Source organism: Anser anser (assembly GCF_964211835.1).
Source record: "Anser anser genome assembly, chromosome: 5".
In the NCBI taxonomy this organism is placed as follows: Eukaryota; Metazoa; Chordata; class Aves; order Anseriformes; family Anatidae; genus Anser; species Anser anser.
This window is the reverse complement of record NC_139725.1, coordinates 12,878,398-12,894,188: the sequence shown is the minus strand read 5'-3', so window position 1 is coordinate 12,894,188 and position 15,791 is coordinate 12,878,398. Positions and strand designations below refer to the sequence as shown.

At 59.4% G+C, this 15,791-nt stretch overlaps 2 protein-coding genes across 3 annotated transcripts; one reads left to right on the top strand and one right to left on the bottom strand.

Annotated features, from left to right (window-relative positions):
* The first annotated feature begins 2,761 nt into the window (after positions 1–2,761).
* On the top strand, positions 2,762–12,363 carry LRRC55 (leucine rich repeat containing 55). 2 transcript variants are annotated; one of them, XM_083837660.1, is made up of 4 exons: positions 2,762–4,667; positions 5,209–6,158; positions 6,244–6,479; positions 8,284–12,363. In XM_083837660.1, the coding sequence occupies exons 2-3, from the start codon at positions 5,513–5,515 to the stop codon at positions 6,477–6,479; spliced, it is 882 nt and encodes a 293-aa protein (XP_083693786.1). In that variant the 5' UTR covers positions 2,762–4,667; positions 5,209–5,512; the 3' UTR covers positions 8,284–12,363. The 2 variants fall into 2 exon arrangements, with proteins under 2 accessions (XP_083693786.1, XP_083693785.1); XM_083837659.1 differs by lacking the exon at positions 8,284–12,363 and adding an exon at positions 7,001–7,465 and having other exon boundaries at positions 2,770–4,667.
* Positions 12,364–12,959: 596 nt separating this feature from the next.
* On the bottom strand, positions 12,960–14,072 carry APLNR (apelin receptor; the record flags this gene model as incomplete). The annotated part of the gene is made up of 1 exon (XM_083840260.1): positions 12,960–14,072. One exon carries the CDS (start codon positions 14,070–14,072, stop codon positions 12,960–12,962), a length of 1,113 nt encoding a protein of 370 aa, XP_083696386.1.
* Between the last annotated feature and the right edge of the window lie 1,719 nt (positions 14,073–15,791).

Genomic DNA, 15,791 nt, shown 5'->3' with positions numbered 1-15,791 from the left:
GCCCCTCACTGAGGAGTCCTGCTTGTCAGATGTGTTCTGTACCCACGTTGTGTTTTCCTTCTTTCAGAGCAGCCAGCATCTGTAATGTCTCTTCATTTAGTCAGGATTTCTTCAGCCTTTGAGAAGAGATTTAATCTACCCAAGCTGTTGACGGTTGACCGTGTCACTGTGCAGACAGATACACACACACAAAAAAAAAAGACAAAAAAGCAGCTAGCATTTTTTATTATTATTTTATTTTTGGTTTGGCGTTTTTTCTCCTGGTGTCATGTGGTCTGTTATCCAGCTCTTTCTACTCCAGCAAGCAGAGCCCAGGGAGGCTTGAGGCTCTGGGCCAAGGCAGCCTCTGCTTCATGACGTCCTTCACCACAGCCTCTGCAGGAGGCAGGTGGGGTGCCCGAGCATCTCACAGGGCAACTGTGTGCTGTCTCCCAGGTCATTCTCACCCAGGTGCCACCGCTTGTCCACCTGGATCCACCAGCGTCTGTCCTCCACTGCACATCAGCACACGTTGGGGCTTACAGTGCCGGCGATCCCTCCACCTCCAGCCAAAGGACCGTCCTTAGGGGGCTGGCAGAAGCCTTCCAGTGGTCTCCATGGAGTCCTCCTGCCCTCCTGGTCTGCATCATCTGCCATGCCACCGCTTCCAAAAGGGAAATGGCACCAGCCTACAGCATCACAGCCACTGTGCTCGCAAGGATGCTCGGGCTCCAGGGCAGGTTGCTGTTTTGCAGCTCAAGGTACCTTAAAGCTGATCCCTCGTAAATACACTCCCGTGAAAGCACCCAAGGCGGTTGCCACAAAGTGCTTGTCCTGGCTCTCGTACAAGCAGTGGCAGACCTCCAGCTCACAAACTGCTGCATCAGAAGAGCTAAGGCCATTTCTCAGCTGTTTTGAAGCCACGCTAATAGTTCCTGTGTAATCTTGGGTGAAATTTTACACCCCATCTCCTCCAGCTCCTTTCTGCATTCCTCATTTAAGAGCCCAAAGAGGAACTTGGGCAAAAGTGTGGAAGAGGAAGAGGCTGCTCGGGGTGATTTCCACTGCTCCTGGGACTGGGAGCATGGCTCAGCCCGGGGTCAGCTGAAGGAAAAGCAGAGTTCATAAAAGCCACCAGTCACCAACAGGAGCCTCTCCAGGCCTCTCCAGCTGCCCCAGCATCTTGGCAATGAGGTTGGCCAAACTTGTCCTGCTGGTCAGGAGGTTGCTCTCCCAGCAGTAGATGTAGAAGACATGGCCAAACTCCACAAACACCTTGCCTGACACCCAGTCCAGTATGGTCTTTCTGGCTGTCATCATCTTGCCCAGGCCCACAGCTCCCAGGAACATGACGACTATGTGGGTACAGCCATCTGGGCTGGTCTTGAAGAGGCACAGCAGCAGTGGAGTAGCTGTTTTGCTCCTTTGGGATCTCCGCGTACCTCCATTCCCATGGCCACAACCTTGTCCTCCCGTTGCTCTTCATTGTGGTGCTTGTTGGCAGTCACCAGCTTTGAGGACCTGGTGTTCAGGTTCACTCCATCACCGACCTGGGTGTTTTGGTCCTTTATCCATCTGTAAGCATGACATACCTGTTCGTTTTGTGGGTTTTTTTTGTAAGTATTCCGGTAATCTGAAACGGTGAGAGGCCACATTATGCACCTGTGGACCATGAGGCGAGCCCCGCAGGTGCCCCCCCAGCAGAGGAGCAGACCCCAGGGCTGGAAGAGAAAGGGGTCTTGGTTGGCTGCACCATGGGGCCCCCCACATGCCCTGTAGGCCTCCTTGTGAAAACACATCCCATTAAAAAAAAAAAATGTCCTGTCCCCACCAGAAACCCATCAAGATCACAGCCAGCAAGGCTGCTTCAGCCCCTGTGGGACCAAAACAGCTGAGGCTGGGCCAGGTGGAGGTGCTGTTAGGATGGCCTTTGCTCACATCAAAGGTTTTGGTCAAACAAAAAGAAGTTTCAAAAGCCCAGGTAGCCTCAGGGTGACAGACCTGTGGTGCAGCAGGATCTGCCCAGTTGCTGCCAGGTGGTGGGGCAGGGTGAGGAGCAGCCCCGGGGGGCTGCAATTCGGGCTAAACCCAGGCTGCAATCTCCTCTGAGCAATTTGCACGCTCCCGGCAATGAGCAATAGCCGTGCTGTTTTGTCAGCATGGGAAGGAAGTAGGTAAGGACAGCCCATGAAGGAAAACCATACACATCCTTACAGAAGCCACGTCCTTTGCAGCACGAAGACAAATCCCACGAGAGCGAAACCTGCTTAACCGATTACAAAGCGTTTGGAAGTTGTAAAATCCTACCTTGGCACGAATGTGCTGCGTTCGGCTCAGAAAGCAGATTTGGGTTTTGGCTCTCTGCCACCAGCTGGTAATTACAAAGAGTGTCAGCCAAACTAAAAATGTATCTTGGATGGAAAGAGACCCAAAACAAAGTCAAATAAAGCCCTTTGTAAGTGCTGCTGCCAGGATCCTGGCAAGCTCCGATCTTCCTGAGCCTTACCAGTCCTACAGTGACGGCACTCAGGCCGGGTTGACTTAGTGTAAGCACATTAATGGCTGCGGAGTAGTTAAAAAATAATAATTAAGGATCGGTCTGGTATATCGAGAATGGTGCCGAGGAAACTGGAAGTCAGTTCTACTCCACGCTGATTTTATTACTTAAATACCCGCAGCACAAGAGCTGGGCACGTCCTGTGAGCAGTGAGGGAGCTGATATTCGGTGGTTCCCATGAGAGAGATAAAGCCCAGTCTGAATATAAGGCAAATTTACTGAGCTGGGCTGTCCAAAGCCAGGGGACAGTCCCTGTCTAAGGGACTGGGGTGAGCCCGGCCAGTGGCTGTGCAGAGCTGGATGCATGGGGCAGCCCAAACTGCTCCCTTACTGCTGTTGCCTCCCAAAAAAATATAGGAAGGGAGAAAAGCATCATCTGGAGCAGTCATCTGAAAAGTCAGCACTCCTCTGCTTGTGGTTTTGTACCAGAAATGCTCTTTTTATGGGGCTGGACATCGCAGGGGCACCCACCGGTGGGTGACCTGGTAAAGAGCAGGAGGGCAGCCCTAGGTGTTTCCTAGCCTCAGAGGAGAGGGAGGAGGTGACCACATCAACCCCCAGCTCCAGGAGAGCAGATTGCATCTCCTTCAGGGGTGCTCATAACCATCTCGGTGGCCCACAGCAGCTTAGTGACATCCCCAGCAGGCTGCTGGGCTGCCAGCACCCCTTCATCTGGGGAGGGAGATGGTTGGTGAGGGGGGCCATGAGCCAAGCTCTGACGCTTGGCCTTGAGGGCCATTAGAAATGAGCCCTGGTCGGGCTTATTTGCTCATTTATTTGCTGCAAATGCAGCCATAAATGGTGTACTAATAGATCCTCTGGAAGAGATTTGCAGCCAGGCATGGGTCTTATCTCTAATTACGTGTCTGGCTGAGCTGCATCTGGCTCCAGGGACGTCTGGGTGTATTTGGTTCCTGGAGCTCCTCTTGAAGCCCGCTGGGACCCTGGGCTACGAGCAGAGCCAATTAATACCCACCCCGGGGAGAGGCAGCCACGGCTGTGTGCCGTCTGGCTGCGGGCTGCCGTGGCTAGGAGGATCTGTCCCACGGGGAACAAACAGCCCCCGCCGTCTGGGCGATGCCACCAGGCCAAAATAGGGAAAAATTGGGTCGATCAGGCTGGCATTTTCAGCTGGGATGGAGGCAACTCCACGAAAACAGCGGGAGAAAGCTGGAAAAGAAAGGGAAGGAAATACAGGCAGGCTCCGTTTTGAAAGTGCCTCCTTTCCCAAATGTCATGCCCGCGTTATCGCAATGTTTCCAGAGCATCCTTTTGTTCCAAAAGGTTCATTTGCATTTAAAGAAGCCAGCTGCAAGGGGTGGGGGGGTTGTGGGGGATGTCGCCAGGCGCACTAAAGATGGCTTTGCCCCCTCCCCGTATGAAATGAGCGGAGAACCAGAAATTATTGCTTCACGCGGAGCAAAAACAATCAGCTGCGACTCGAGGTCTTTTCCAGGTCTGCAAACAAACAAAAAAAAAGAAACAAAAATAACCCAACATTTCAGTTGGGTGCAATCGCTCCTGGTTTGCTCTGGGCCACCTCGTTTTCCCCTCCTGCTGACACGTATTTGGTTTCTGATTTCAGAGCCCGGCAAACCCTGATTCACCCCATCCCACGGGGGGGTGCTCCCTGGGGCTGGGGGGTGCGATGAGGGCAGCCAGTGGGCTGGGGACCAGCCGAGCCCCCCCGTGGGTGATGGGATGCCACCCGCTGCCCCTCATCCCGCTCCGTCCCCCCGGGTGGGGTGTCCCCGGAGCGGGGGCATTGCTCTCCTCCACTGTCTCCATCGCTCTGGCGGCTCCACATCCCGCTCTCCTGTTGCTCAGAGATGTGGAGGCAGTTGCTAAGAGACACCGAAACGTCAGTATCTGGCCCTCAAGGAAAAAAAAAAAAAAAGAAAGAAAGAAAAAAAAACGAGAGACAGAGAAAGAGAGAGACAAGGGAGGACGAGGAGGAGGAGGGGAGGAAGGAGGTGGGGAAAGACCTGCTCCGATTGCCAGGCTCGGCAGCAGCCTTGGCTGCGGCTGCAGAAGCCACTTGCCCAACTTGGTGGCCACCCGAGGACCCCTGCCTGGCCACCCAGGCCTAGCGGCTCCGGGGAGCTGAGCCCTGCTTTGTCCCCCAGGCAGCGTGAGTATCCTGGGGACCCCGACGTCCCCCGGCACCACCGGAGGAATCGGCAACCATGGCGGGGAAGGGGTGGGGGGGCGGCTGGGGCGGCAATTTTCCACGGCAAAAACGGCTGAGGTGGGGAAAAGATGGAGCTGGGGAGAGCACGGGCGCTCGGGGCGAGAGAGGAAGGAGCAAAGATGGCCAGGCGGCGGGGGGCGAGAGCGGGCCAGGCGGCAGGGCCGCCTGGGCAAGGGATGCTGTGGCGGAGGGAGGGCCAGGCATGGGGATGAGGTTATCTCTGCGGGGGCCAGGCAAGAAGGGTGTCTCCAGCAGCGGGCAGAGCTGACGGTGACGGCTGATACGCCCCTGGCTCTGCCCACCGCCTGCCAGGATGAGCCAAGCGAAGCCGGTGGGGTCGGGGCCCTCTTTGTGCTTAAAGGCTCTGCCGGCAGAGGCACGGTGGGGGCTCGGGGGTGGTGTGGATACCCTGTGAGCCACAACCCCCCCCCCGGCAGGGCTTACTGCTACCTTGGGTTTCTCTCACCCCTCTTTTCCACAGGCGGCTGAGAACGGCCTGACACCAGCCCTGTGCTGGGGGGGGACACGGTGGGCCCCCCGAATGTCTCCGGGACACCCCAAGCATTGCTTGGCTAGCTCGGAGCCCACCTCCGCTCCCCAAATCTTCCTCGGCCACCACCAGCAGCCCTCGGTGTGAGCGGAGGGGTGCCCCCCCGCCCCGGGATGGTCCCCACCAGGCTGTGACGGGCAGAGGATGCCGCTGCAGTGCGGCCGGCGGGCTGTCCCCGCGCTGAGGCCCACTGGCCGCCCCGTTCCCCGCGGCATGGCACTTGCTGGGCTCTGAGATGGGCCCGGGGGCTGGCCGCCGGCCCGCCATGCTGCTGGGCCCCTGGGTGGTGGCAGCAGCGGCGGTGGTGGCGGCGGCGGGCGCCGGGGCGGGCTGCCCGGTGCTGTGCACGTGTCGCGGGCAGGCGGTGGACTGCAGCGGGCAGCGGCTCTTCTCGGTGCCCGCCGAGCTGCCGCTGGACACCGGCAACCTCAGCCTGGCCCACAACCGCATCGCCAGCATCCCGCTGGGCTACCTGGCCTGCTATGCCCAGTTGCGTGTCCTCGACCTCCGCAACAACTCGCTGGAGACCCTGCCCACCAGGCTCTTCCTCGGGGCCCGGCGCCTGACCCACCTGGACCTGAGCTACAACAACTTCAGCCTGGTGACAGCCGACATGTTCCTGGAGGCTAGCGAGCTGCTGCGCCTCGACCTCAGCCACAACCCCTGGCTGTGCAAGGTGCACCCCAAGGCGTTCCGGGGGCTGGCGCAGCTGCGGGAGCTGGACCTCAGCTACGGGGGGCTGTCGGCGCTCAGCCTCGATGCCCTGGAGGGGCTGACGGGGCTGGTCACCCTGCGGATCGGCGGCAACCCCTGGGTGTGTGGCTGCGCCATGGAGCCCTTCCTCAAATGGCTGAAGAGCCGCATCCAGCTCTGCGCCTCAGGTAGGTGGCCCCGTTCCCCGCCGTGTCCCCCCCTACCCCCCCAGTTTATGGCATCCCCGGCCCCTGACGCCGCTCCCCTTGTCAGATTCACAGCTGGCCAAGTGCCAGGCCCCCCTCGAGGTGAAAGGGGTCCCCCTCTTCTCCCTGACGGAGGAGAGCTTCAAGGCCTGCCACCTCACCCTGACCCTGGACGACTATCTCTTCATCGCCTTCGTGGGCTTCGTGGTCTCCATCGCCTCGGTGGCCACCAACTTCCTGCTGGGCATCACGGCCAACTGTTGCCACCGCTGGAGCAAAGCCAGCGAGGACGAGGAGGTTTAGGTATGGCCGGGGAGGCTGGGACGGGGGGCTCGCCCCCGTTGCCCCCAGCCACCCCTAGCCTCCCCCGCTCCCCACCCCGGCCCCCCACCGCCTGGTGGGGACACCGGACTGTGCCTTGTCCTTGTCCCCTCCTGCTGTCCCCCGTGCCTGGCTGTCGTGGGGAGACCGGGGGACGGTTCCCCTCTTCTTTTGCCCAGAAATGGAGAATTTTCACCCCAGTTGGTCCCCCCCCCCCAGGACCGCCACCACTGCCATGAACCCCAGCGGAGCTTGGAGCCCCCCCAGCTCCTGGGGCCGGTGGAGGCGGTGGCACAGGGGGCACACGGGGAGGGTCCCGGGGCCAGGAGCCTCCACGCGGTGCCAGTCAGTGGGAGATGGAGCAGGGGATGCAGCTGGGGGGGGGAGGGACCTCTATTTGGGAGCGAGACCCCCCTCAAAAGCAGCGTGTGCCTTGGGGGATGCCTGCACCCACTGCCTTGGGGGGAAAAACATGGAAATCCTCACTTTCACCCCATAAACAGCACTGGTGGAGCAAGAGCCCGGCAGCCTCCAGCTCCCTGAACCCTGCCCGTGCTCTGCGACCTTGCCAAAATGTGGGGGCCAAGCCCAGGACATGGCAGTGCCACCCGGCTCAGTGCCACCGCCCGCTGGGGGACAGACCTGCGCCTCGCTGGTGACCCTGGCCACCGCTCGGATTCACAGACAGCCCCAGGGCCATCGTTCCTGGCGGTGGGACAAGAGTTGAAGCCCCAGGAGCAGCTCCCGGGCATGGCTTTCACCAGCCACCTTTTTGCTCCTTTCCCTCCTCCTCCTAAGTTTTGCACAGGTTCAGGGCCATTCCAGGTGCCAGATGGCTTGGGGAACCTGTCCTGATTTCATCGTTAGGAGGCAAAAGGAACTCCAAAGGAAAAAAAAAAAAAGAAAAAAAAAAGGAAGAAAAAATAAAGCCAACAGCCCCTCTGCCCAGCCAGGGTGGCCACTGCTCCCACGTGTGTTTTACACCGTCTTTGTGGCTGTTCCTGCAGCATGTAGGGCTGAGGACTACCGCCTCCACCCCAGCTGTAAAACCCCTGTGGTCACATAGCACTTTGCTGCCAAGAAGCATTTGCTCCCATCCTTGGCCTCCCGGGGTGGGTTTTGCTTGGGAAAGCCCCCCCCTTGCCCCTTCCCTGGGGCTGCTTGCCTGCCGGATGCATCCCGAGGAGGGGCCTCCCGTGAGCTGTTTTATTTTCTTACCGTGTTTCCATGCGTGTAGCTGGAGTGTAGATGCACAGTTTAAAAACAAACCAACCAAAAAAAAAAAAAAGAAAAAAAAAAAAAGACGAGAAAAATGGGGAAAAATAAGGCAGTGTGCTGGCTTGATGACTCCACCCCCAGCACCAAGTTTCTCCCGGGGCCAGGAGCCCTGGTAGCAGCGTGAAGGCAGAAGGCTGGGTGCAAATCACAGCGGTCCCCGTGGCAGAACCCCGCAGGGATGTGGCCTTGCGCAGGCTTCCAGCCCCCTCGCCAGGTCCTGCGCTGATCCGGGGGATGTGAGAGTCCCGCAGTGGGCAGCCCTGAGCCGTGGCGAGGAGAGATGGGGCCACAGTCAGGCTGTACCCGTGGCGGGGTTGCACCCACAGCAAGGCTGGCTCCCTGGCAGGTTTGCACCCGCAAACCCCAGGCCCACAGGAGAGCAGAGCCCACCGATGTTGCCTCCTGGGATGGAGGCACTGGGGGTCCCTTTTTTCTTTTTGGTGTCTGCCCCTGCCCCACCAGAACGGCCTCTGGATACCAAGGACAAAATATGTGTTTCCCCCAGCAGTTCCTGACCCTGTTATTGGGTGACGGAGGAGAAAGTGCGAATTCAAAGCTCCCCAGCATCCTTGAATTCATCCAGACCAATTTTCTGCCTTTCTGAAGCAAAAGGGCCTTCCCTCGTGCTTCGCTGCCCTGCATGGGGAGGGCAGGGACCTGCGTGAGGGTGCCAGCCCCCACGCCAGGTGCCCCCACACCACAGCCACGTCCAGTCCTGCAGCGAGCTGGGGAGCGCCCGGGCGTGGAGGCAGCCGCCCTGCCCTCCTGTTGTCCTCTCCTTCCCTCAGCCATACCCTCATCCTTTCTTCTTTTTCCTTTCCTTTCCTTTCCTTTCCTTTCCTTTCCTTTCCTTTCCTTTCCTTTCCTTTCCTTTCCTTTCCTTTCCTTTCCTTTCCTTTCCTTTCCTTTCCTTTCCTTTCCTTTCCTTTCCTTTCCTTTCCTTTCCTTTCCTTTCCTTTCCTTTCCTTTCCTTTCCTTTCCTTTCCTTTCCTTTCCTTTCCTTTCCTTTCCTTTCCTTTCCTCTTCTCTTCTCTTCTCTTCTCTTCTCTTCTCTTCTCTTCTCTTCTCTTCTCTTCTCTTCTCTTCTCTTCTCTTCTCTTCTCTTCTCTTCTCTTCTCTTCTCTTCTCTTCTCTTCTCTTCTCTTCTCTTCTCTTCTCTTCTCTTCTCTTCTCTTCCTTTCTCTCTCTCTTTCCTCCTTTTCCCCTTTCTTTCCCCCTTCCCCACACTAAGGCAAGCGCTGCTGGATGGGGAAAGCGAAGTGGGAAACGCCAAGTCCGAACCCCCCCGGTCTTTGTACGGAGCACATTTTATAAACGTGTACTTTTGTAACAGTGAGCACTTTTTCAGAGCTGAACCTCAACAATAAAGAGCACCAGTGCAGCCTGTCTTGGGGCTGGGGCGGGGGGCACGTGAGCGCAGTGCCGGGGACACGGGCGTGCAGCGGGGACGCGCAGGACCGGCCGGGAAGGAGGTGGAAAACAACCTGCAGAAGGCATCAGCCGTGTTTTCCCCTCCTGGAGCTTCCTGTTATTCCTCCGGCAGCACCTCCCGGCGCGGCGGGGCCCAGCTGCTGGCGGCCGGGTCACCGTGGTGTCACCCGGCTCCCCGGGGCGGCCAGGGCCCCTCGCGCGGGGGCCGCGGGGCTGTTCCTATGGGCTGGAGCCCAGAGGTCGGGCAGCAGCTGTGTCGTGTCCTGCCGGCACGCGTGGCCCTGGGGACGGGGCTGGGGCTGCTGCCGGACGATGGCAGCCCCGGTGCTGCCATAGCTCTCCCATTCCCACCCCCAGCCATGCACGTCAGGGGGACGGGGGGACAGGAATGTCCTTCTCACCTGACTGAGCCACCGCAGGGTGCCCCATTTCTCCATGCCTCCTTCCATCCATCCATACAACCATCTACCCACCCACTCCAGCCAGCCATCTGTCCATCCATCTTTCCATCCAGCCCTCCATCCTGCCACGCACACATCCATCCAGCCCTCCCTCCCTCCATCCAGCCCTCCATCCCTCCATCCAGCCCTCCATCCCTCCATCCAGCCCTCCATCCCCCCTTCCAGGTACCCCACCCACACCTCCCTTCCCAAGCCTCACCCCAGCACCCCCATTTTCGTTCCACCCATCTCTCTCCACCCCTCTTTCCCTCCTCTTCCTCCCTCCCTCCATCTCCTGCCCACACCAGGAGCTGGGGGCCAAACCAGACCCTCCAAGCCTGTCACCCCTTAGCCGGCTGAAGGCACAAGGGCTGCTGGAAACATGGGGAAAAAAAAAAAAAGGAAAAAAAAAAAAGTCTCCTTCAATTTCAACCTATTTTAACCCCTTTAAGCCCATCCCCTCATTATTTATAGTCTAACCTCTGCCTTTCCAAGGTCCACGGAGCTTTCCACAAACACCTGAAGCTCTTTTCTTCTCCTAACACACACAAACGGGTGAAGGGCTGCCAAGGGCTCTCCAGGGCTCGCTGCCCAACATGGGGACAGATTTTGGGTGGGTAGCCCAGGGACTCGTGTGCTGGAGACACAAGAGGGCAGTGAATGACTGAAATCTCCCCCCTTGCCCTCCCCTCTGGGGCTGAGCAGAGGAAAGCAGACGTTTCTCACCCAATAATTATTTTCTCAGTTATTTCTGAGCTGCGAGGTCTGTCGAAACCTCCTCTGCCCAATGAGTAAGCCGAGTTTTGACAAATTTATGTGTTTCCAGCACAAACTGGGGCTGCACCCCGCCTTGCCACGGCAGCGGACCCCCTGCGTCAAGGACCATGGGTGACGTGGGGACCCCTCCACGCCACCGTTTGCTATGGGGAGGAAAGCGTGAAAGTGTAAACAAGGAGGTAACTTCAAAGGCAAGCTGGCCTCACGGGACACCTGGGGACATCAGCCCGGCTCGGCACGCCGTGAGATTATTTTTGCACCTCCGGTGGGACGCGGAGCTGGGAGCTGGGAGCTGGGAGCTGGGAGCTGCAGCTGAGCCACCCGTCCTCGGGCTGGGAGGCTCCTGGGTCTCCTGTCCCCGTCTGTGTTGGCTTCCCCATCGCACCTATCTCCCTGTGCAGAGTGACCTTGTTCCAGTGCCACATCCCCACTGTGCCCATGTCCCCACCGGGGCCACCCATGCCACGCCGGAGCCCTGCGGCCAGCCAGGCCCCCGCAGCAAGTCACGGCCTCGCTTCTCAAGGTGCCCAGCGCACCCAAATTCACCCCCAGCTCCCCAGCGTGCCCATTTTTTTTCCGAGGATGCTCCCGGCCGTGGCAGGGATTTGGCAGGGCTCCCCACCCCCCTCCATCTCCTCTATCTTCCCTCCTCATCTTTCCGCAGCCGCCTTTCCCCCCGCGCTGCCGCAGGAAGGCAACACCTTCCTTATCTCCTTCCGACCGTTGGTCCGGACCCGCTGCCCCTTCCCCCCCTCTCCGGCCTTGTTTTTCTGAAGTGTCCCTGCATTTCCCCCCAGAGACTCCTCGGCCCAGCATTTCCCTCCTCCGAGGGAAAAGGGAAATCTCCAACAGCCGGATAGAAAGTCCGCAGCTCCCGTCGCCGCTGGCAAGGCGCCCCACGTCTATTTCCGCGCCTGGCCGCCGCGCCTGGGAGGAAGCTGCCCATGCTTGGGCTACTAAAAAAACAAAACGGGGCTCCCTCTGCCCCCCTTCAGGGCCAGTTTACTTAGGGTTGGTAGCCGGGAGGATAGAGAGGGGGGTGAGGAGAAGGAGGGGTGGACGGATGGATAAGCAGGAGCCAGGATCTCTTTACCGTGCGTTTTCCAACAGGGTACCTTGACTGTAAACACCCCAAGCTTCCCTTTGGGCCGTGGTCTCAGATGCAGCATTTCCAGCACGCCAACCCCCTGGCTCTTAGCCCAAGCCAGAAACCATGGGGAAACCCCAAAAAAGCCCCAGCCAGGGTGCAAAGAGCCCCAGTGGGCTCACCTCCGTGCCTGCACCCCCTTTGCTTTTATCCAAACCAAGGCTCCCCCAGCCACCTCCCCTATTTACTGCATCGAGACAAAGGGCCGTCCCTGAGGGGTGATGAGCATGGCTCAGCTGGATCCCAAAACAAGGACGGGGCAGGCGGGAAGGTCGACCCAGCCCTCCTCCCCCCCGTGAAACAACGGGAAGCTCCGCGAGGAACCAAGTAATGATCCCGCATCCTTTCCAAGTGGGAACAAAGGCCAAGGAGACAGGATAGTTAATCGCGAGTAAATGAAGGATGTAAATAGCAAATAGGGGGAAGATTTATTTAGAGCGAAGCCTCAGGAAGCGGCTGGGGCTGGAGATGGAAACGGGAGAAGAGCGTTTTGGTGGGTCATCAAAATCCCCGGCTATCGCAGGCCATTGTCCTGCTGGCGCCACGGGAGGATGGGGAAGGGGATGGGGTCCCCAAAACACCATCCAGACCCAAACCAGCCCCTTGCCCATGCCATGGGGGTGCTGTTGCTGCTGGCCTGGGGTGCAGGCAGTGGCCCCCGGCTGCTCGATGGCATCCGCAGCCCCAGGGGAGAACCACTCAGGGTCTATCTGGCCTCAGATAAGGAAAATAAAAACCTCAAACGGGGATTTGGGAGAACGGGACAGCTGCCTGATGCAATCAGAGCCTCCCACTGGGGTGGGCTGAGCTCCCACCCGGTGCACCGGAGGATTTTTTTTTGGGGGGGGGGGGGGGGGTTCTTTTTCTGGTGTTCACTCGGGTCTCGCCACGCTGCGATGCGGCAAAGCAGCGCTTGGGGTGGAAATTTTTGCATTTCCCAAAGTGTGCGGAGACACACGGCGTGCACTCAGGAACGTGGGGGGCATGGGAGGGGGCACATGGGGGGCACAGCACAGCACCCACCCAGTGTGCACATGCACGCACACACACACAGCAACACAAACCCCCCAACCCATGCAGCCCCCCACTACCACCCTCTCCATCACCCCAGAGGGAATCGTATACTCTGCTCCTTTTTTTTTGTAACCAAAATTCATTTATTTGTCACGAATCTCACAGCCGGTGCCCCTGCCCGAACCCACCCACCAGCCCGTGCCTCAGTCCCCCCCCCCCCCACAAACACATCCCACAAGCAGGGAAGGGGCTCCCCAAAGCAAGCCAGGCTCTGGGGCACTGAGAAAAGAGGAGGGGGGTCCCCCAAAAAAAACGCAGGGGCCGCTCCCCGAGGAGACCAGCTCAGGGGGGGTGCTGGGGTTGGAGCGGGGGGGCTCAGGCACGGAAGAGCGTCTCCTGGGTGGCGGGGTCCAGCTTGCCCCCCCCAGGCGGCCCCCCCTTGCCCCCGGGGCTGTGGCTGTGCCCCGAGGAGAAGCTGCCCGAGCGCTCGGCCCCGGGGCTGGGGGGGCGGCAGCAGAGGAGGGCGGCGCAGGCCCGTCGGAAGCGGGGGTCGAAGAAGGCGTAGAGGAAGGGGTTGAGGCAGCTGTTGATGTAGGCGATGCCGGTGCAGTAGGGGTGGAGGTTGTTGAGGAAGGCGTGGAGGCCGCAGGACCAGGGCAGCACCTCCAGGTCCATCAGGACGTAGAGGGTCTTCACCAGGTGGAAGGGCAGCCAGCAGCCCCCGAAAGCGGCCACCAGCACGGCGATGATGGTCAGCAGGCGCTTGCGCTTGCGGGGCCCCTCGGCCCGCTCCCGACGGAAGTGGCTGGCCACGGTGCGGGCGATGAAGAAGTAGCAGGTCAGCATGACGGCGAAGGGGGCCACGAAGCCCAGGGCGGTGGAGGACAGCCCCAGCCCCACCTCCCAGGCGCCCTCGGTGCCCGGCGCGGCCAGGCCCCCGTAGTCCATATAGCAGGTCACCTTGGCATCCCCCCCCAGCGCGGCCGCCCGCCGCAGCACCAGGGCCGGCAGGGCCAGCAGGGCCGCCAGCACCCACAGGGCCACCGTGGCCACCAGCCCGCTCACCCGCGAGCGCAGTTTCGCCGTGGCCAGGGGCCGCACGATGGCGAGGTAGCGGTCGAAGCTCAGCCCCGTCAGGCAGAAGACGCTGGCGTACATGTTGACGAAGACCAGGTAGCTGCTCACCTTGCAGGCGGCCGTGCCGAAGGGCCAGTGGTAGCCCAGCCAGGCGTAGGCGGCCCACAGCGGCAGGGTGGCCACGAAGGTGAGGTCGGCGGCGGCCAGGTTGGCGATGAAGGTGTCGGCGGAGCGCCGCCGCTCACGGCCACCCTTGAAGATGGTCCAAAGGACCAGCCCGTTGCCTGCCGTGCCCAGCAGGAAGACCAGCAGGTAGATGGTGGGCAGCAGGGCCAGCGAGGGGCCCCACTCCTCGTACTCGCACTCCGTCTCGTTGTCCCCGTAGGCATAGCTGTCTGCCACCTCCTCCATGCCGCCGGCCGCTGGGCTCAGCTCAGCTCAGCTCATCCCTGGGCTCAGCACCGACCTCCTCCGGCCCTCTGAGCCCGGCCTGACGAATCCCACCGCGTTACCTCCCCTTCCTACCCGCCCTCCGCCCTCCTCCTCCTCCTCCTCTGTGGGACGGGACAGGATGGGGAACCCCCGTGGGAAATTTCACAGCTCCCCCCCCACACACACACACCTCCCATCTGGCTGCCCCGGCCCCCTCCTAGGAGTCTTACCAGGCTCTCACCCAAGTGTCAAAGCGTCAGCCCGGGCGATAACCCCGCTGCCCCTGCTGCAGGGACTCGCGGCCACCCCAGCGCCCAGGCTGGGTGCTGGGACACAGCGAAGCAGCTCCTGGGGGGCAGCAGGGGGGGGGCACAGCCAGGCACCGCTCTGCCACCCCCCAGGGACGTGGGAATTGGATTTCACATTTCAGAGATGGCCTTCGGCAGTTGGGGCGTCACACCCGGGATTTCGGCATTTTGCAGCTGGGGCTTTGCACTTGGGGCTTTGCATTCGGGACCTCACAGCGGGCGTTTGGCACTTGGGATTCTACGCTTTGCATCTGAGCTTTTGCCTTTCGCAAAGCTGCGGCGCAGAGGGGGTCCCAAACTGCCAGGGCCCTCTTTTGAGCACTGCGGGAGCCATTTACCCAAAATCTGGAGGGGGGAATTGGCCACTTGTGTTAGTGAAGGAACATTTTGAGGCATCTTCTGCACCAGCACGGTGTAATGCAGAGCCCCCAGGGACCTCACCGCGTGTTGATCCTGTGCTGACTTTTTTGTAAGGTGAAGGAGCAGAACGCAGCAATGCCTTTAGATCAGCCAGAGATGAAAAATCACCTCCAAAGCAAGAAGCGCTGGAGGAAGCGGGACTGAGGTGCAGGATGCTGTTCCACCGAGGCTCAGCTCTCGCAGCTGCAGCTTTGGGCAGAGCCTTTGACAAGCCAAGTGTTTGCAAAACGCAGCCCAAGAAGCCGCGAGCCTCTGCAGAGGCTGAGACAAGCACGGGGCTCGGCTGCTCACAGCACGGAGACGAGAGGTGCCTTTTGCCATTAAAAATCGATAAATTACCAGTTGGCGAGATTCAGAGCGAAGCGAAGGCACACTGGGGACAGCCGCAGCATGAACACCAAGCCAGGCACAGAAGTGACACCACCGCCCCCCCGCCAGCACGGCTGGCCCCTCAAACCAGTGTTAAAACCAAAAAAAAAAAAAAAGAGGGGGTGGCAAGGTAATTCGGTTGCTGAAATACAGGGCAGCCCTAAGGGGTCTCCGAAATAAGCCTGTGGGAGGAGAAGCACCAAATCTGAACCAGCTCTCAGTCCCGTGAGAACAAATGGGGGGCTTAATCAGGCTTGAAAGGGGGGTAATGAATAATAAAATATTCTGATTAGCTGGGACAGAGTCAACTTTGAAAGCCGAACGTTAACCCTGTAAGGAGCTGCTAAGGGGGAGCTGCAAAGGTCGGCATTTCGTGGAAGAATTAGAGAAAAAGCTGTTAAAATTCAACGCCTAGATGTGAGGGCTGCTAACTTCATATTTTAAGTTTTGGCTTTTTTTAAAGAAAAAGAGGAGACAGAACCACACAAAACCCAAAGACTGATAAAGCCGTTACTTAAGACAGCTAATGAATTGAATAAAACAGGGAAATAAAAAAAATGCTAATTAGACCCTTGGTATTGCCAGAAACTGCTACAAAGGG

Excerpts from the sequence above, each read along its gene's own strand:
- LRRC55 (XM_083837660.1), top strand. The coding sequence starts at position 5,513 with ATGGGCCCGGGGGCTGGCCGCCGGCCCGCCATGCTGCTGGGCCCCTGG. Across the intron at positions 6,159-6,243 it reads CATCCAGCTCTGCGCCTCAG|ATTCACAGCTGGCCAAGTGC; the intron begins GTAGGTGGCCCC and ends TCCCCTTGTCAG.